We start from the raw sequence: 17876 nt of genomic DNA on the forward strand, positions 1-17876 counted from the left end.
AGAAGCGATACCAACTTCTGTTCACTTCAGGAGGTCAAAACAGGGAGAAAAATGAAAACAAAGTAATAGCTTTTCTCCCTTTGTGCTTCAAGATCTATAGCAATTGAGGTGTCTCGTATCTCTCTGAGCCCCCCAGACCTGTTCTCCTGAGCTTCCTCCGTCTGTAGAGGAAGCAAATGACCCAAGGAAAGAACCTATGGAGGACTTCTGGTTCTAGAGCAAGGGGGCTGGGGCAGTGTCATGGCAAGTCCTAATGTTAGAACAGCTGGGCGGGATGAGGTAAAGGCAATGCTTTTGCTTAGTGTCCTATTTCCCACAGTGTCGAGTAGCAGGTGGTAATTAGGGAAAGAATACACAAGAGGACAAGTATGGAAAGACGCTTTGCTGGCATTTCCTCGAGCTTCAGGCAGTCTGTGGCATAGGGACTTCCAGAAACCAGAGTCTGTATCTGCATTCTTCTGCTTAATGGGTCTTGATGGACTTTCTATGAATTTTTCTAACTACTTTCTGAACCATTCCTAGTTTTGGCATACAGAACATCCTGTTGTAATGAATTCTGTGATTCAGTTATGTTTTGTAACAAAATGTTTCCCTTTCTTGAAATCTGCTTAGTAATTTCATTAGGTTCCCTCTTATTATGAGAAACAGTGAATAGTATTTCTCCAATCTATTTTCTACTTATCTACATGGTATTTTTTTCTGTACTTTTCTAGAGAGAAGCAGCTTGACACCTTTGTTGCTCTTCTTAGTACATTTTCTGGGTACATTGCATCTTTTTTTGAGAGAGGGTCCACCAGCATTACAATTTATATTCATGAGAAGAATTTAAAGAGTAGTGTAACTAAATTTTTCTAGTAATTCATATTTATTTTGCCTTTCAGATGTCTGTTGACTGACATTTTCATATATCTCTTTCCTGGATGGTAATAGCTCATTTAAAGCTCATCACCATGTGTATGTATAAACATAGTTATACACTTGGAGCAAAACTTGTCTTTACACTGCATTTACCAACAGTGAATTTAACCTGCCATTTTTTATGATCCATATTATGAAATAATTTTTAACTTTTTTTCAGTAGATTTGAGTTTCCCACATAATTTTGTATTATCAGCAAACTCCATCACCTTTTTCTTTCCTTTTAGCCTAAAAATCCAGTAATTTGAAAAGCGTGGATCTCTGTTGGGCTGCACTGATAATCATTCTTGCTCTGTTGTGAAATCCGATCTCTTGCTTACTGTACTTTAAAGGATATTAAATAATGAGCCCTCTCATCCTACAACAGCTTCATTTTCTTGGCGAGGGACTTTGTAAAAAGCTCTCTGAAAATTTAAGTATACTGCTATCAACTGCTTATTCTTATCCACATGCTTATTGACTCCTTCAAAGAAAAACCATAGAATTACAAACCAAGACTTAAAAATTTTGTTGATACTTTGCTATGTTGCTTATCCAGATGTCTTCTAATTCTATTATTACAACTTAATTTCTTCATGAAGTCTTGAGTAACACCAGACGTCCTGTAATACCACAGAGTCCATGAAAGCTTTCTGTGCAAAAAAAGGCAAGTCACTGGGGATCTAAACCAAGTCTAAATTTATTTTTTTTCAGAATTGCTTTCAGGCTCCTAATAAAGATGATATTTAATTGCAGCAATTAAGAAACTGTCAGCACTACTGAACTTCAAAATGAACAGCTGTAATTTTGGTGCTTGAAGAGACAGATGAGAAAGCCCACAACAACACATTCAATACACTATATTTTAGAAGAACTGAGTCTTTATAATCAACTGGCATTATGGTGGGTTACTAATAAAAATTAAGCAATTGCATTTTATGCAGAGTGAGACTTATATGGCCCTGGTTTCCTGTAAGAGCATCAACATGTCAGTGCTCAACACCACTACCTTATTTCCACACCAGTGTATCATGCACACAGCCCAGCTCATGAGCTGGACTGTGTTCAGACTTCTGGAACAAAAATGAGACAGTTACACTACAGTACAGTTAGGGTACTGTGCTACTAGAAAGCACATCTTTCTTCAGTAACCTTGAGCTATGAGGCATACCCATTGCATGACTTCAACATCAGATAAGCAGGAACTTGAGAGGCAAGTTCCATCATTATTCAAATATCTGAATTTTTACTTCCATATTTAATAAGAAAACAGATCAAGACTAGACAATAGTTTTTTATCCCTTCTATTCACAGCATCACCTTTCCATTCACTGGCCACTAACATTAAGGACAACAAAAAAAGCTTTTATAAATACATCAACAAAAGAAGAGCAAGGGAGAATCTCCATCCCTTACTGGATGTGGGGGGGAAAGTTGCAACCAATGACGAGGAGAAGGCTGAGATACTGAATGCCTTCTTTGCCTCCGTCTTCAATAGTCAGACCAGCTATCCCCAGGGTGCTCAGCCTCCTGAGCTGGAAGATAAGGATGGAGGGCAGAACAACCCACCCATAATCCAGGAGGAAGTAGTCAATGATCTGCTTCTGCACCTAGACACACATAAGTCTATGGGGCCAGATGAGATTCACCCAAGAGTACTCAGGGAGCTGGCGGGAGAGCTCACCAGGCCTCTCTCCATCATTTATCAACAATCCTGGTCAACAGGGCAGGTGCCAGATGACTGGAGGGTGGCTAATGTGACGCCCATCTACAAGAAGGGTCGGAAGGAGGATCTGGGGAACTACAGGCATGTCAGCCTGACCTCGGTACCAGGAAAGATCATGGAGAGGATCATCTTGAGTGAGCTCTCACGGCAAGCACAGGGCAGCCAAGGGATCAGGGCCTAAACCCATGGGTTTAGGAAAGGGAGGTCCTGCTTAACCAACCTGATCTCATTCTATGACCATGTGACCCGCCTTCTGGATGCAGGGAAGGCTGTGGATGTTGTCTGTCTGGACTTTGGTAAGGCCTTTGACACCGTCCCCCACAGCACTCTCCTGGAGAAGCTGGCGAATCATGGCATAGACAAGTGTACTCTTCGCTGGGTTAAAAACTGGCTGGATGGCCGTGCCCAGAGAGTTGTGATTAATGGGGTGAAATCCTCTTGGTGGCCGGTCACCAGTGGTGTCCCTCAGGGCTCAGTTTTGGAGCCAGTTTTGTTTAATATCTTTATCGATGATCTAGATGAGGGGATTGAGTGCACCCTCGGTAAGTTTGCAGATGACACCAAGCTAGGTGGGAGTGTTGATCTGCTTGAGGGTAGGAAGGCTCTACAGAGGCACCTGGACAGGCTGGATCGATGGGCCAAGGCCAACTGTATGAGGTTTAATAAGGTCAAGTGCCGGGTCCTGCATTTTGGTCACAACAACCCCAAGCAACGCTACAGGCCTGGGGAAGAGTGGCTGGAAAGCTGCCCAGCAGAAAAGGACCTGGGGGTGCTGGTGGACGGCCAGCTTAACACGAGCCAGCAGTGTGCCCAGGTGGCCAAGAAGGCCAACAGCATTCTGGCTTGTATCAGGAATAGCGTGGCCAGCAGGAGCAGGGAAGTGATCGTGCCTCTGTACTCGGCACTGGTGAGGCCTCACCTCGAGTGCTGTGTTCAGTTCTGGGCCCCTCTGTACCAGAGGGACGTGGAAGTGCTGGAGCGTGTCCAGAGGAGAGCTACCAGGCTGGTGAGGGGTCTGGAGACCAGGTCATATGAGGAGAGGCTGAGGGAGCTGGGCATGTTTAGCTTGGAGAAGAGGAGGCTGAGGGGAGACCTCATTGCCCTCTACAACTACCTGAAAGGAGGTTGGAGAGAGGTGGGTGTTGGCCTCTTCTCCCAGGTGAATAATGACAGGACCAGAGGAAATGGTCTGAAGTTGCAGCAGGGGAGGTTTAGGTTAGATATTAGGAAGAATTACTTTACTGAAAGAGTGGTCAGGCACTGGAACAGCCTGCCCAGGGAGGTGGTTGAGTCACCATCCCTAGCGGTATTTAAGAAACGTCTAGATGTGGCACTTCAGGGCGTGCTCTAGTGGCAGAGATGATTGTAGGTTGTTTGGTTGGACTCGATGATCTTAAGGGTCCTTTCCAACCATGAAGATTCTGTGATTCTGTGAGGTTTGTTGGCCTCACTAAGATTCATGGCTAAACCAATATGTTCTATATATTTCCAACCTGGAACTAGTATAATTCATTAACATTAGGACCTATAGTTGGCAGAAATAAGCTTTTGACTTCTGCAAAACACAGCAAGCTGTTTCGTTGATGAGAAGCATGTCACTAGTGCTTCACGCTTAACCATTGTCGGGCAATTCTGAGTCTTGATCCTGAGGCATTGGAGTAAAAAACCTTGACAGATAACCATTAATTACCCATCAAAACAAATGTGTTTCTTTGTGATTTTGTACACAATATATGTACACAATATTTCATCCTCAGATGAAATGTGCGATGAATGGCAGTGAGATATGCCATTCTGAAGCCGATAGAAGGGCCTGTCTAAACAAATAGAAGGAAATTAATCAGAGGCAAATAGGATCCGTAAAGCTGTGTATGTGCATAGGTTCTCAATGGTGTATACAGAATTGCAGCTAAAGGCGGCTGAATGCAAGACAGACAACATACTGCAAATAATTCTGGAGAAAACTGTGACAGTAATCAGAGACAGGATACAAAAATGTGGGAGAGAGGGTTTAAGCTGCTAAATCTTAGGTGGAAAACTAATGTGTATAGGATACAATTTCTTAATTTGGAGATAATACAGTAATGGACAGCCTTCAAATAATTTACCTAGCTAGAAGCAATGTATTTGATTTTTGAGGATAAATTGTAGTAATTATCCCCAAAAGGACAGAGTGAGTAACTATCCACAGGTTTTCTACATGATACTATTGGAGCAAATGATTCAGGCATATGCTCATGATGTGGTGCCAGTGGGGGAGGGAAGGAGAGAGATACCAGATGTTCCTTAAGAAGCAAGATTTTACAAGAAACAAAAAGCAGAACTTCCTCCTAATAAGATCAACATACTCCTCCTTGGTTTTCATTCAAAAGAAAATTTCAGGAATGTCCTGCACAGATTTAGATGGCTCAGGAAAAGGTATGTACAAAAGGCTTTCATACGCTTACTTTACTAAAGGAAAAAAACCACAAAAACAGATAGCAAAGAATGGAACAGAATTCACGCTTTTTTTAACTAATCCTTAATCCTAGAATGCACTGCCTAAGCAGGAGCAAGTAAAATAGAAAATCGGTAATTCTTACTACAAGAATAAAATTCCAACCAGAAGGATCAGCTCTTGTCGTTATTCTGGCTCCTGATGAATTCTGACTATATTTTTGACCCATTTATCTAAAAAATATCACTATACTTCTGATGGCATTCCTACTTAGAACTGGCATTATGTGGCTGCTCATCAGCTGTCCTTAAGTCTGCTTTTTCCAGGTGTCTGAGAAGAATCATTTTGTTCAGATCAGTTAAAAGGATTCTTGTATCTTAGATATCTTCATGTCTAAAGTTTGCAACTAAAACTCATAACCTATAAGTAAAAGCCATGATGTTTTCTGAATTGGAAACTGATCTAGTGCCAATTGAATGTAATGGAAGCATGTGACAAGCAGCTGATTATGTCTTCAAACAGACAGAACTTGTTCATTATATAGAGTCACTTCAGTGATTATTAATGTGAGCTTTTTCCCCCCAAGGCAGGACTATGGCTTTCTGAAGTGTGTGGTTCTTGCTGTAAATATATGGAATACAGTTGGTCATAAGGTGGCAAGAGATTGATCACAAAGCAGATATTTTTTGTGTTAATGATCTGAATCAGTGCTTTGATTTGAAATCTCAGTTATATTATGATTGCTTAGTCTTCAGAAATGGTGTACGACAGAAGTGAACTTTAACAATTCTAAGTATCATACCAGAGGGACATTTTGTGTTATTATGAACAAATCTGGCAATATAAAAAGGTCTATTGTGAATTGGAATCTGGTTCTATTGCTTCTGAGCAAGTATCAGCAACCTCTGTACAGGGACACAGTACATTAACAACATGATAAGGATTTAACGAGTGTTAAGGAAAGAATAGTTACAGTTATACTTCAAAAATGAAAAAAAAAAAGAATTAAGATGCTTGCCTAAGATTCAAATCACTGATGAATAATCAATTTTCTGATCACCTTTCATAAGCAATTGTTTATCATTTCATAAGCAATTGTGTATTATTTGCCTCTGTGGAGGATGGGATTAGCTAGTAAACACTAGGGAGTGATCAATTATATTGTCAGTGTTTTCCACATTCAGTTTCAAAACACATGATGAAAGAACTAAATGTCAACAAGATGATGACATGAAGACAGGGAGACGTCTGTGCCTACCAAAAATTAACTTTGTTCAGCTACTGCTGTACATAGTGAGCATCCTTAAAGTGCATGGGTGTCTGTATAGGCATGCATACCCCTCAGGGTCCAAACTAATTTTCATAAAATTCCCTGAACGGAACAGAATGCTCTGTTTGTAACAAGCCACTATTAACCAAATAAGTATGAACTGAAGACCTGGAGGCCATTTCATATTTATTTGATAAGGTAGTCTATAAATAGAGCTGTGTCACTGCAGTCGAAACTAAAGTTATGCCATAAACATGGAAAAGTCACAGCATGATACGCATTTGTCCCCAAGGCCATATTTGAAAACTTCCATGTCGATATCTTGGATATTCTAACAAATGCTGATATGATATGTTATTGTAGAATGGACCATTTCAGTGTCTAAGCATAACTATTATACTTTGGGAAAATAAGAAAAATACAGATTTAGTTTTAGAATTTATATTTTTGTAATACTAATTCTGTCACTGCTTTTTGAAAACCATGGCATAAATGAGAGTTGGATAGTGACTATGTGATCTAATTGTTCAGAGAAGATGGATAACGGCAGGCAACAAAGGTTGTTATTTACCTCAATCTCTGAAAATTCAGGCCATATGCAGCTGAAATTCGGTGCTTCCAAAAGTGTCAAAAGATCGCGGCATGCTTTTGAAATCTGATCAAATTATTTTGCAGGATGAAGTTAAGCGTATTTTATGGAGTAAAATACACTCACTCGCTTTACGCTCATTTCTATTGAGTTTCATATGCTTATTATGCTTTTTTGTAACTATGGTATGTATGCCAGTGCAGGGGACTTGTGAATCAATTAACATTTTTTTTCAGTTTCAGTAATGCCCTAGATTTGTTTGTATGTTTTATTTGTATGGTGTTTCTATCTTTACTATCTAATTTAAATTATAGAATGAAGATTTTTGAAATCTGGTTAGAAAAGCAAAAATTGCTTTCTCCTCAGAGGTTCCTATAAAAAGTAAAAAGGATCAAAATATAAATAGTCTGACTTGGATTAGGTTAGATACCAACCCAACAAACAAAAACATAACATTAATGTAACTATAAGCTGTATCAGAACAGACAAAGCACAAACAGGTCAGAGTTGCAGTGACATCTGACAGGAATGACTTGTCCTCTTGAAACTTTTTAGGTTTGATAAGACAAAAACTAAACACAGTGAATGTTACGGTACTTAAATATTATGAAATTAAACCTAAGGAGTGGTGCTTAGGACTGCATGTTTTGGTATTTAAATGCATTGTAGGGGGAGGCTGAGATACCCAAGGTCCAAATGTTCTCCGCAGCCTAGAGAAACCTCATGTCTAGTTGTGGTACTTTTATTTTATACAGCTTCTACAAAAGAAAATGAAAGACTTACTGAGCTAGAATCGAAACACTAATAAAGTAGGAGTTTGACTCACTTTTCTACTGAGAAAGCAACTCCCCTAAAAGAGAGGCTGTAACGGCTCCCTGTCTTTTTCAGTGTTATTTCAAGAGTAATCAGATACAAAACATAAGATACACTTGAAGAATCCCAGTCCAGAACCAAGGACTGCCAAATTCCCATGTTGCCCATGTTTGTTCTACCTTGTCCTTTCAATGTTGCATTTTGTGCTGAACACTGATCGGCATCAATGGTTAAGGTGTCCCCCATTTCATTCTAATCTTACAGGGAACTGGTTAGGAAAAACAGATTTATATCCCTACCTGCTGAAGTCTGAAATTTCAGGTTTACCATTTCTGAGGTTATTATGCAGATGACATCTTCCTTCTTGCCAAGTGTCTAATCTGAAAAGAGGATGTGGTGTTGTGAAACCTGTATGGACAAACACACCTAACCCACAGTTCCCTGTAAAGAACCTGTTCTAAACACACACATTAGTGTCACCTACTGGTTATATCTTTTCAATTTCTTCCAAATTTATAGTGACACTGAATTGTCCTTTGGAACCATTTGAACCCTCTTAATAACGAAAATAGATTTGTGCAACCATTTTTACCTCTAGAACTCTGTACTTCCATACTTCCTCATTCAAATTAGTGGGTTCATAGGGAAATATGCCTGAGAATGTGGGAGTTCTGCGTGCTTCAGTTCTAGTCCCTCCTTCAGGAACTGCATGTGCATTCTGCATTGTATGTAATTTCTACTGAAACAGCATTGGAAACAGACTGCAGTCTGTTTTTCTGTGTCTTAGGACTTTAGCTTTTTCACTAGAAAACAACAATTCCTGAATTATTTTACATTACTAAAAATAGGTTTCATTAAAAATTAAGAGAGAGGTTAGGCTTTTATACATGTTATAATTCAAATCCCTATTTTAGCCACTCATTGTAGGTTTTGCAACCACATAAATGGTAGGGTCTTGACCAGACATGGTAATTTAGAATACTTAACAAAGGCATACAGCATCCTCATAGCACCACGTAAGAGTCAGTGCCTCCAGAATGAGTAAGAAAGCTTAAATGAAGCATTTGGTTCAAACTGTCAAAATTACATACTTGCATATAGGTTGCGTATATACAAACGCTAATTCTGTCTGATTGCCAAATGACTAAAGTCAAGATTTTCACCTTGGAAAGCATGTACAAAGCTCGTTTCTCACGAAAGAAGATGAGGGGGTTGTGTTAGTGCCTAGTGTACTTTGCCTGCGGCTTGGTAGCACTGGAAATTTGGCAACATGAATTGCAAGAGGCCCATATCCTGTACACCAGGCACGTGAACCGGCCAAGACCTAAAGAAGCTTGCACAGCATCTGGTGGCATTTTGCCTGGAATTAGTTGCTGCAATTTGCACTTATTTTCACAAGCAACAGGTCTGTCCCCAAACAAATGATAGGTCCCTACCACTTGCTGTGCTTTTTTTTCTTTTTTTTCTCCTTTGAAATATTTTTATATATAATTCTGTGTTCAGACCTTGGAAGTACTCTTTCCTCATTGTATCCTTTTCTATTTGACCAAAACTGATCCCTGTTCTCTCTTCCCTACACCACCAGTTCTGTTAAGATGCAGCTTAAGCAGCTCTCTGCCTGCTCTGGTTCAGGACTTTGGGATCTAGCTACAAGACCAGGCTGTGCCTTTATTTACAGCAACAGATTAGCATAATATGTTATTAAGTGTTGCATCATAAATGCAGACATATTCTGTCAGACAATTCAGTAGCTACTGAAGGTGGTTTTGTGCGTAATACCGATACGAAGGCATCTCCACTTGTGCCACAGTTTCACTATCACCTTGAGCTAACGTACACTGGCACCGAAGGCAAAGAGGCTGGCCTGCAGCTCCCTCCCTCCCTCCCCTTCCTCTCTTCCAGCCACTTCTACTCACTCCTTTCTTGCTTTGCAACTTGTGCTTCCACAGGTGTTTACACACAACTCAACCAGATCTGGAGATCTAACTGGGGATACCATTAATGCCACAAAAAATAAATATGCTTAGTTAGTTTTGACTAAACTAAAAGATACTTTTAAATGGATCAGATTTACTGCACAGCTTATTCACCTGCCAAATGAAGGCTGGTGCTTGCACTGGTAGCATGGAGTCAGGCACAAGCAATTACGAGCAGGTAGGACCAGCTCCTTCTTTTGGAGGGCCAGTTTTAATTGAATGTAAGGTTACGGAGATACGCCTTCTGCACTGATACCACAGGCCATAAAATACCCTAGGATAGATTCTTGTTGCACATTCAGAGAACAAATACAAACTTGCTAGCCTCCCTTGGTGAAAGCCTGGTTGTTTCTAGATATTGAGGACATAGAGGCAGTATGATCAAGCTTCTGTAAAACTGTTCAGGATCAACCTAAGTGTAAAAATTTGTTATAAATATTGTAGAACATATTTTTGTTTGGTTTAGTTTTATGGCAAAAGGGACACACATGGCTTATGACATAGTGTTTACATTGCTCCTACTAATTAAAGAGTTGAGGAATGCTGCAAAGCTTTGCAGACAGAAATGTGGGCTATAATCTTAAATCCCGGTATATTAGACTTTAGAAATGACAGGATTAAGCTTGGTCAGTTTTCACACTGGACATCTTTGTCAAAAATCTTGCTATCGTAGGTGTGGCACAACTAAGTAGAAACAGCATCTTAAAGCTCCTAATAGTACTACTGGATGTGTTGAAGATGCCTACTGAAATAGTCTAGCTCTGACTATATTCTTCACTATGTAATAATAATAATAATAGTACTATCTCAAAGCCTTGAAATTTTATCACTAGTCAATAACGAGTGTCACACATCTTAAAAAGAGTTATATTACCTTTTATGAGCACAGATACCTAAATCTTGTTTTTATAGTTAGGACAGTTGAATTGAAGAATTTGTTCTTCCTAACTAAAAACATTGCTAAATGAATGCTTTTGAATACGGGCAATAATTTTCAATACCATGAAAATTGCATTGCAGTAACAGGTGATCATTTTATACTTCAGTTAGACTATTTGTGAACAAAGCAGATGAAAGCAGCTAACATGCTAACAAATTTGTACTTATCAAAACATTTACCTTGAATACTTTATCAAAATGTTGGCTGAATCTGAATCTGTAGCCTCCATAATTGCAATATAGTGATAAATGCTGCACAATAGGGGCTTGAAAGAGACAAAAAGAACTATTTCAAACCACAGAGGAAATACATGCAATGAGTACAGTAACAGAGACGCATATGTGGCTAGAATACTGGTGAACAAGCCAGCTCAAATTTTCAGAAGTGCTGAGCCACCACAGTTGTAAACTCATTCCTGGTGCAAAGACGTAGCTACATTTTGCCTAAAATAGAATCAATGGGGCAAAAGACCAACTATAACTTCTTCTCAGCAGAAACACTGTAATGAAATGAAAACTAATTACAGTGTTTAGGGCAAGACAGCTCTGGTAGGCAGAATAGTTTATATACTAAACATCTAGTGGTACTTAGACCATGCAGTGACTCCGCAGTTCCTGATTTATTCATTAGTCCTGGAACAGACAGATTACACATCCATTTCTACTGGCAGGTTTCAGGGGGAGGGAGGGAGAGCTCATTCTGCTGAAAATTTCTTGTTCTGTTTCCGTGAGAAGGTTTTATTTGAAAAAAGTCTTGAACATCATTATCTCCCAAGAAGGAACTGATTTAAGTAGTAGAAAGGTTGATTTGAGTGTACTGTTTACATCAAGTAACCCTCAGAAATCAGCACTCCAAAATGCTGACGTTAAACTCTGATTTAATTGAGCAGCTGCTACAAGTGAATAGCAGTTGAGATAGCTCAGCATTTTGTTCCTCCGTTCTGCATGTACACAATAGATTTGGCTCAACAAGAGTATTTTTTTTATTAAACAATGCTTTCATTTTCAGCTAGATGCAGCATATAATTGCATCATACTCTGATTAGAATATAAACACATTAGCTTACAGTTCTGTGTTATTAAGGTCTATGGCACAGGTTGTAAATATAATGATATGGCTGTTCTTCCAGCCTCAATACATGCAGAACACACGTTATAAGGCAGATCTTAATCATGAGATTCAATGCCCGAGATATTTCTTTCTCTGTTAAAATGTTGGATCACGTTCTAACTGGTTTTATTTCTTCAAACCTTGAAAGTTTCAAGAATTGTGAGGACGAAGAATTCGAGGGTACAAATGAACACCACAAATCGAATGCCTCTTTCAAAAAGAAAGACACATTCGTATATGAAGTAAGTTCTGCTGGAAGACTGAAGTGACGTGGAGAGTTCAAAGGCTGAGCCAGGTATCAAAGCTGGCTAACACACAAAGGAGGACAAGGGACATGGCTAGGCGAGCACAGCAAGGACGGTGGCATCCCAGATGGCAGTAAAGTCTAAGAATGTGAGTGATCAAAGGTGAAACAGCAAAACCACACGCGTGGTGGTGTTTTACAGGTGCTGTGGTAAAACATCTTAATATCCAAAACTGCGAGATTTAAGAGTAAGAGGTTGCCTTGATTCATGGTTTTCATGCTTCTTAGTAAAGGGAAGCAGAGACGTGAAGCTAAAAGTTAATAGAAAGCTTCGCAGCACATCACTGTAAAGCAATCATAGAATCACAGAACGGTTCGGGTTGGAAGCGACCTTAGAGAGGTCCATGGGCAGGGACACCTCCCCCTAGACCCACTCAAAGCCCCATCCAACCTGGCCTTGAACAATTCCAGGGAAGGGGCATCCACACCTCTGGGCAACCTGCTCCAGTGCCTCACCACCCTCCTAGTGAAAAATTTCTTCTTGCGCTTTCACAAAACCTCACTCAAACCCCAAACTGCGTTCATAAAGATGTACAGGTGGCCAGGAGCCTGCGGGAGCCTGGAAGGAACCAATGTCCCCAGCGTCCTGGTCGCAGAGGCGGTGAGGAGACCCAGGCGCCCACCGCTCCTGCTCATGGCTCTCATGAACCGCCTCGGGCCTACGCCCCCACGAGCTTTCCCCGGCCGCGGGCGGGCCGTCTTCTTGCGACGGAGGGAAGTTCGGGAGGCCCGCCTCCCCCCTCCGCCGTCTTGTGGAAGAACGGGGAGCCCTGAAGGCTGCGGGGCGCTGAGGGAGGCGGCTGCGGTAGGAGCCACACGCTGAGGAGACGCTACCCCTCCGTCGGAGGGCGGCCGCGGCCTGCACGCCCCGCACAACCCCGCGCCGCGCCCCGTGGGCCTGCCCCGGCCCGGCGCACCCCTAGGTGGGGTGAGGCGGGCGCAGACCCCCCGCGTGCCCCCTCGGCTCCGGCGGCTACGGCCCGCTCCCCGCACGGCTCGCTCCCCGCACGGCCCCCGGGTCGCGCCTCTCCGCGCCCAGCGCCGGCGGCGGCGCCGCGGCTCCTTTAAATGGAGGCGGGGCCGAGCCCCAAAGTTTGCACAAGTTGTGGAGCGGGGCTGGCGACCGCGCCGAGCTGCGTGTCCGGCCCGGCCATGGGCCCCCCCGGGCGTTAGGAGCCCCCTGCCATGGACTACCTCACCGCCTTCACCGGCAAGGGCGGCCGCCTCCTGCGCGGCACCGCCACCCGACTCTGGGGGGCCGTGCCCGGCGGCCTCCGCCAGGTCCGCTTCCAGGACGGCCGGAGCCGCGAGGCAGCGGGCCCCGCCGAGCCGGCGCCAGGTACCGGCGGGGAAGGAAAGGCGTGCGGGGGGCGGCGGGGGCAGCGCTCGGTCAGGGGCTTCTCCGGGCACCGGGGGCTTCTCGCCCCCTCTGAGCTTTCCTGGAAGGGAGCGAGCCCCGGGGGAAGCGAGAGGGGGGTGCGGGAGCAGGACGGGGAGAGGGTCCCTTCCCCGGCGGGGGGCGGCCCGCGGGTCCCCGCCGTGCCCCTGGCTCGCAGCCTTGTCGGGCAGACCTGTAGCGGGCCGCTCTCCTCTGCTCCGCGGGCCGCGCCGGGGCGGCTCCGAGCGGCCGCCGAGGGAGGAGGCGGTGGGGAAAGACGGGGAAGGGGGGGCGGGGGCGGCACATGGGCCGCGGCCTGGCCCCCCGGGGCTCCGGCCCGAGCGGAGGCTGCGCCCCGGAGGGGTTGCACCAGAACACGGGTCTAATAACAAAAAACCTATTCTGTTCTTGCTGTACGTCTTCCAAGTTTCAGTGACAGTACTACGGCATTCACTTTCATTACATGCTTCCCCCCCATCCCATTTTCTTAGGACCTCATTGTCCAGGGTGAGGAAAAGCAAGTGGAGCACAAGCTGCTAGGTTTGAGGTCTCCTTTGTGTACAAGGTGTTTTCTGCCTCTTGTGCTCCTGAGGAACCGTCAATAGCACTTTGGAAGTAGGTTTGATGGTGGTAAGGGCAGAAGTAGTACCTCTGTCTTTTAGTAGTCAAACAGGTCAGTCAGGAGGCAGTAAGTGACTCTTTTTGTCCCGTGCCTGGGGGTAAAAGGGCTGCTTTTGTCACCCCCTTTCTTGATGATGCCGTTGGGCTGTAAGTACGGGTATTGTAACTTACTCATCTGCAGTGAGTACTCAGATTGGTAAGAAGTGCTATGAAAACTGGAGGGGTGGACAGTGGATGCACACAGACTGTGCAGAAGAGGACCGGACTCTAGGGTCACTATTAATTGGAAATTAAAAACAAACCGTGGCATAGCTAATAAAAGCAGCATGGTCTAAGGAGTGCTTGGAAAAAAAAAAGATATACAAAGTTAAGTTTGTGAAAATGCTTTCTAAGAATCTGAAGAGCAGAATGCAATGAATAGTAAACCTTTTCCCTTTTTTTTCTGTTTCAAAAAGCTCTGTGCTAAATGGATGATCACACATTTGTCATTGTCTGTACATAAGGTTGAAGTTGGGCCTCTGCTGAAAGGTAGTATTAAAGACCATTAAGTTCCTTTGCTAGTTTAAGTTATTTCGGAAGAGTATTTGGAAGAGTTCTTTATCCAGAGAAACATGATCTGGTACTCACTGTAGTGGGCAAGGCAGCAGGGATGCCCATGCAGTCTCAGATGTAGATGATGTCTCCTTGTGTGCCTTGGATCACAGAAACGATAATAGGTAACCAGCTATATTTACAGTGCCACCCTTTCGTTCTTTAATTCGTGTCCCTCTCCCCCAAGGCATACAGGGAGAGAAAGACACAGCAACTTTTGTTTCAGCAGTGAGGTGAAGTACCTTGAATAGGCCTCTACAGACTGTTAAAGGCTTGTTGACAAAGATTACTTACACTCCTTTGCAGAAGCAGAATGGCAGTAAAACTCTTTAGCATCTTCTGATCAGTTACAAGGCCGTGTGTTCAGCTGTTAGTCTAAAGCATCGTTCCCTGTGATACGTGTGATTTGTTGGAGGGAGAAGCTCTCTGTGACTGTAGTTCCCCTCTTGGTCTGGGACAAAGGATTAACTTAGAGTGTATTATAATGTTTTGGGGTTTCCCTAGCTTTGAGCAGGAAGTGTATTTCCTCAGATAATTTCATTATGTAGTACTTGAAATTCATGTTAATGTACAATGACATGTTAATGACAATGTTAAATAATGTTAATGAAAGGTGACTGCAGTTCTGGAATGCAGGGTGGGTTTCTGTGTGTATAGAATTTGATGTGCCCTTTTGACAGAACCATGCCTTTTGGGTTTTTCCTAACCTAGGCAAAGCACACTGTGAGTCGGTTAGATCCTGGCCCTTTCATGGGGTTTCTGTCAGTTATGGGCAGAAGCAAATTCTTGTGATTACAGAATTCTTCTGGCAAGCGTTTTGCTGGCTTTCACATACCGCCTGTGCCCTGGTGGCTGTGGAAGCTGTAACAATGATTACAATAAGTTGAAATCCAGCCTCTGTTTTAATTAGAGATGGGTCCCCTGACATTAACTTAAACTTTAATGGCAAATTCTAACTACTCCAAATGTTCAATGTCTGTATGCGGTGTTCTGGATCCAGGCCTACCTATTACTCTAGCTGTTTTTTCCCACTTAGGGCTTCCAGAAGCATCTTTCCAGTGTTCATTTTCTTTGCATGGTTCAGTCGTATCTATGCATTACTTCTTAAAAGAATAGTTCTTCATAAATACCTTAAATCCCTGTTTCCACATTCCTGAAACAGAAAAACAACCTTTTTTTTTTATTCTTAATTATTCTTAACTTCACTTCTACAATATAAGTATCTCAATGTTATTCATGTAATATTAGTAAATTTATGTTTACTGTTTTTTTGCTTGTCTTTCTAAACAGTTGAACAGCTGCTCTATAAATTTTCCAAGTTCAGGGAGGCAAGTATAGTGAAATGCTGGACCTTAAATCTCTGTTCTGATCCTGTGTACTTCTTTGGGTACATGCAGAACAGTTTATAGTATTTCTTAGTAGGGAGAAGGAGACACTGGGAGTCTGAGTAGTGCCATAGGAGGCTGTAAACCTGTTTAACCAGTTTACATTGTTTGTGTCAGCAGCTAAGTCCATGAAATAACTTTAGAAAGCTATTTTGTCTATTCGTTGTTGTGGTGGAGGATAAAAATGCAAGGAGAACCAGAAATTCTAGAGAAAGAATCTGGCTTTAGTAAAGACGCTACCAATAATTTCAGAGTATAAAATTCCTTTAAAAAAAAAAAAAGCCTTGTAGGCTTTGAAATATAACTTCTAGTCTATTGATAATTTCCGGAAAGAGCTGCTATGTATGTATTCAAGGCCTAGATTTACCTAGAAACTTTAGCCAGAACAGAATGTAGCTTTCTTGTTTATTGGTATATATTGTAGGTTAGTGTGTTGAAGTTGCATGCATTTTTATTTGTTTTAAGATGCAACTCAAAGCTTTAGGGAATGTGTGATTAAGGATTATCTTCACTGTGGAATTAACTTGGAACATTCAGTTTAATTCGAGTCTCATCTATACAAACTTACTACTTAAATGAGCCAACAGCATGCCTCATGGTGCAGTATGCTGTGTGCTTTGAGCTGTGTAAATGGGGAGCGCGGCTAGCAGAGTGAGGGACATGGTTTTACTTCTCTTCTGTGGCACTGGTGAGGCTGTACTTCGAAAATGCTCTTCAGTTTGGTGCACCACTGTTAAAGAAGGCTGCTGTGAAACAGTGGAGGGTCCAGCCAGCACGTTTAGGGGCATAGGGCATATGACCTGTGAGGGTCATATGAGGGACTGAGGGGCTTTAGTCTTGCAAAGAGGAGACCAAGGCGACTTAGAGGTGACCTATATCTACCTGAAGCGGCATGCTTTTCCCAGTTGTAAGAGGTGATAAAAGAAGGAGCAGTAGCCACAGTTTTTGGCTTGGGAGGCTCAAATTGAACAATATTAAAAAGGGGGGGGGGGGGGGGAAAGCAAACCAACAAAACCCCAAACAAAACAGCACAAGGAGGGTGGTCTGTCACTGGGGCAGGTTACAGTTTTAAGCTGACCTAATTTGATGTTGACAATATTACCACTTCAAACTGGAGGATGGAATAGATGTACTCAGGAGCGTTCTTCCAGATAACACTTTGATTCTGTGAGGATATACTTCCATACTTGGAGTCTCATGCTTCTTCCCTCCTAGATGTTTCTACCTCGCTTCTGTCTGTGGTCACTTCATGTAGGGAGAAGATGCACTGCACAGGCAGTCGACTTCCTGCAGTATGTTTCTCATTAAGTACAGAATTTAAAGAAATTAAAATCAGTCATTCAGAACTTCTTGTTCAGAGAATCCTCTTAACCAGCCTGTCAGGGAAGTTGTTCTAGCTGCCTTCTATGAAAAGATATTTTTTTGGTTGTTTTTTCCCTCCCTCAGGCTCAACTTGATTGTTCAGTTCTGAACAAGGTGGCTTGTGGGTTTGTTTACATTTTTTCTTATCAGCTTTTGAGTCTTGATTAGTCGCGTAACCATACACAGTATATCTGGTAAGCCATGTGGCCTGTCAGTCCTCTGTACTACGGTGAAGGCAGTGGCAGTGCATTAGAAAGACAAATGATAGAATCATAGAATGGTTTGGGTTGGAAGGGACCTTAGAGATCATCTTGTTACAACTGCCCTGCCATGGGCAGGGACACCTCCCACCTGACCAGGCTACTCAAAGCCTCATCCTGCCCCATGCATCAGTACAGGTTGGGGGCTGACCTGCTGGAGAGCAGCTTGGTGGAAAGAGACCTGGGAGTCCCGGTGGGCAACGGGATGACCATGAGC

General features: G+C 42.8%; 1 protein-coding gene across 12 annotated transcripts in view; it reads left to right on the forward strand.

Moving 5' to 3' along the window:
• OXR1 (oxidation resistance 1) overlaps positions 1-17876 on the forward strand; it is a 295905-nt gene that overhangs the window by 192290 nt on the left and 85739 nt on the right. For 2 of the 12 annotated variants that reach the window (XM_063327392.1, XM_063327394.1), the window contains exon 1: positions 13155-13401. The exons of 9 other annotated variants lie outside the window; for them this stretch is intronic. In XM_063327392.1, coding sequence (XP_063183462.1) covers positions 13248-13401 — 154 coding nt within the window. In that variant the 5' untranslated portion in view covers positions 13155-13247. Of the gene's footprint in view, positions 1-13154; positions 13402-17876 lie in introns of those variants that run through there. One more of the 12 variants, XM_063327397.1, reaches the window with a different exon arrangement.

This window comes from Chroicocephalus ridibundus, chromosome 2 (assembly GCF_963924245.1).
Source record: "Chroicocephalus ridibundus chromosome 2, bChrRid1.1, whole genome shotgun sequence".
NCBI lineage: Eukaryota > Metazoa > Chordata > Aves > Charadriiformes > Laridae > Chroicocephalus > Chroicocephalus ridibundus.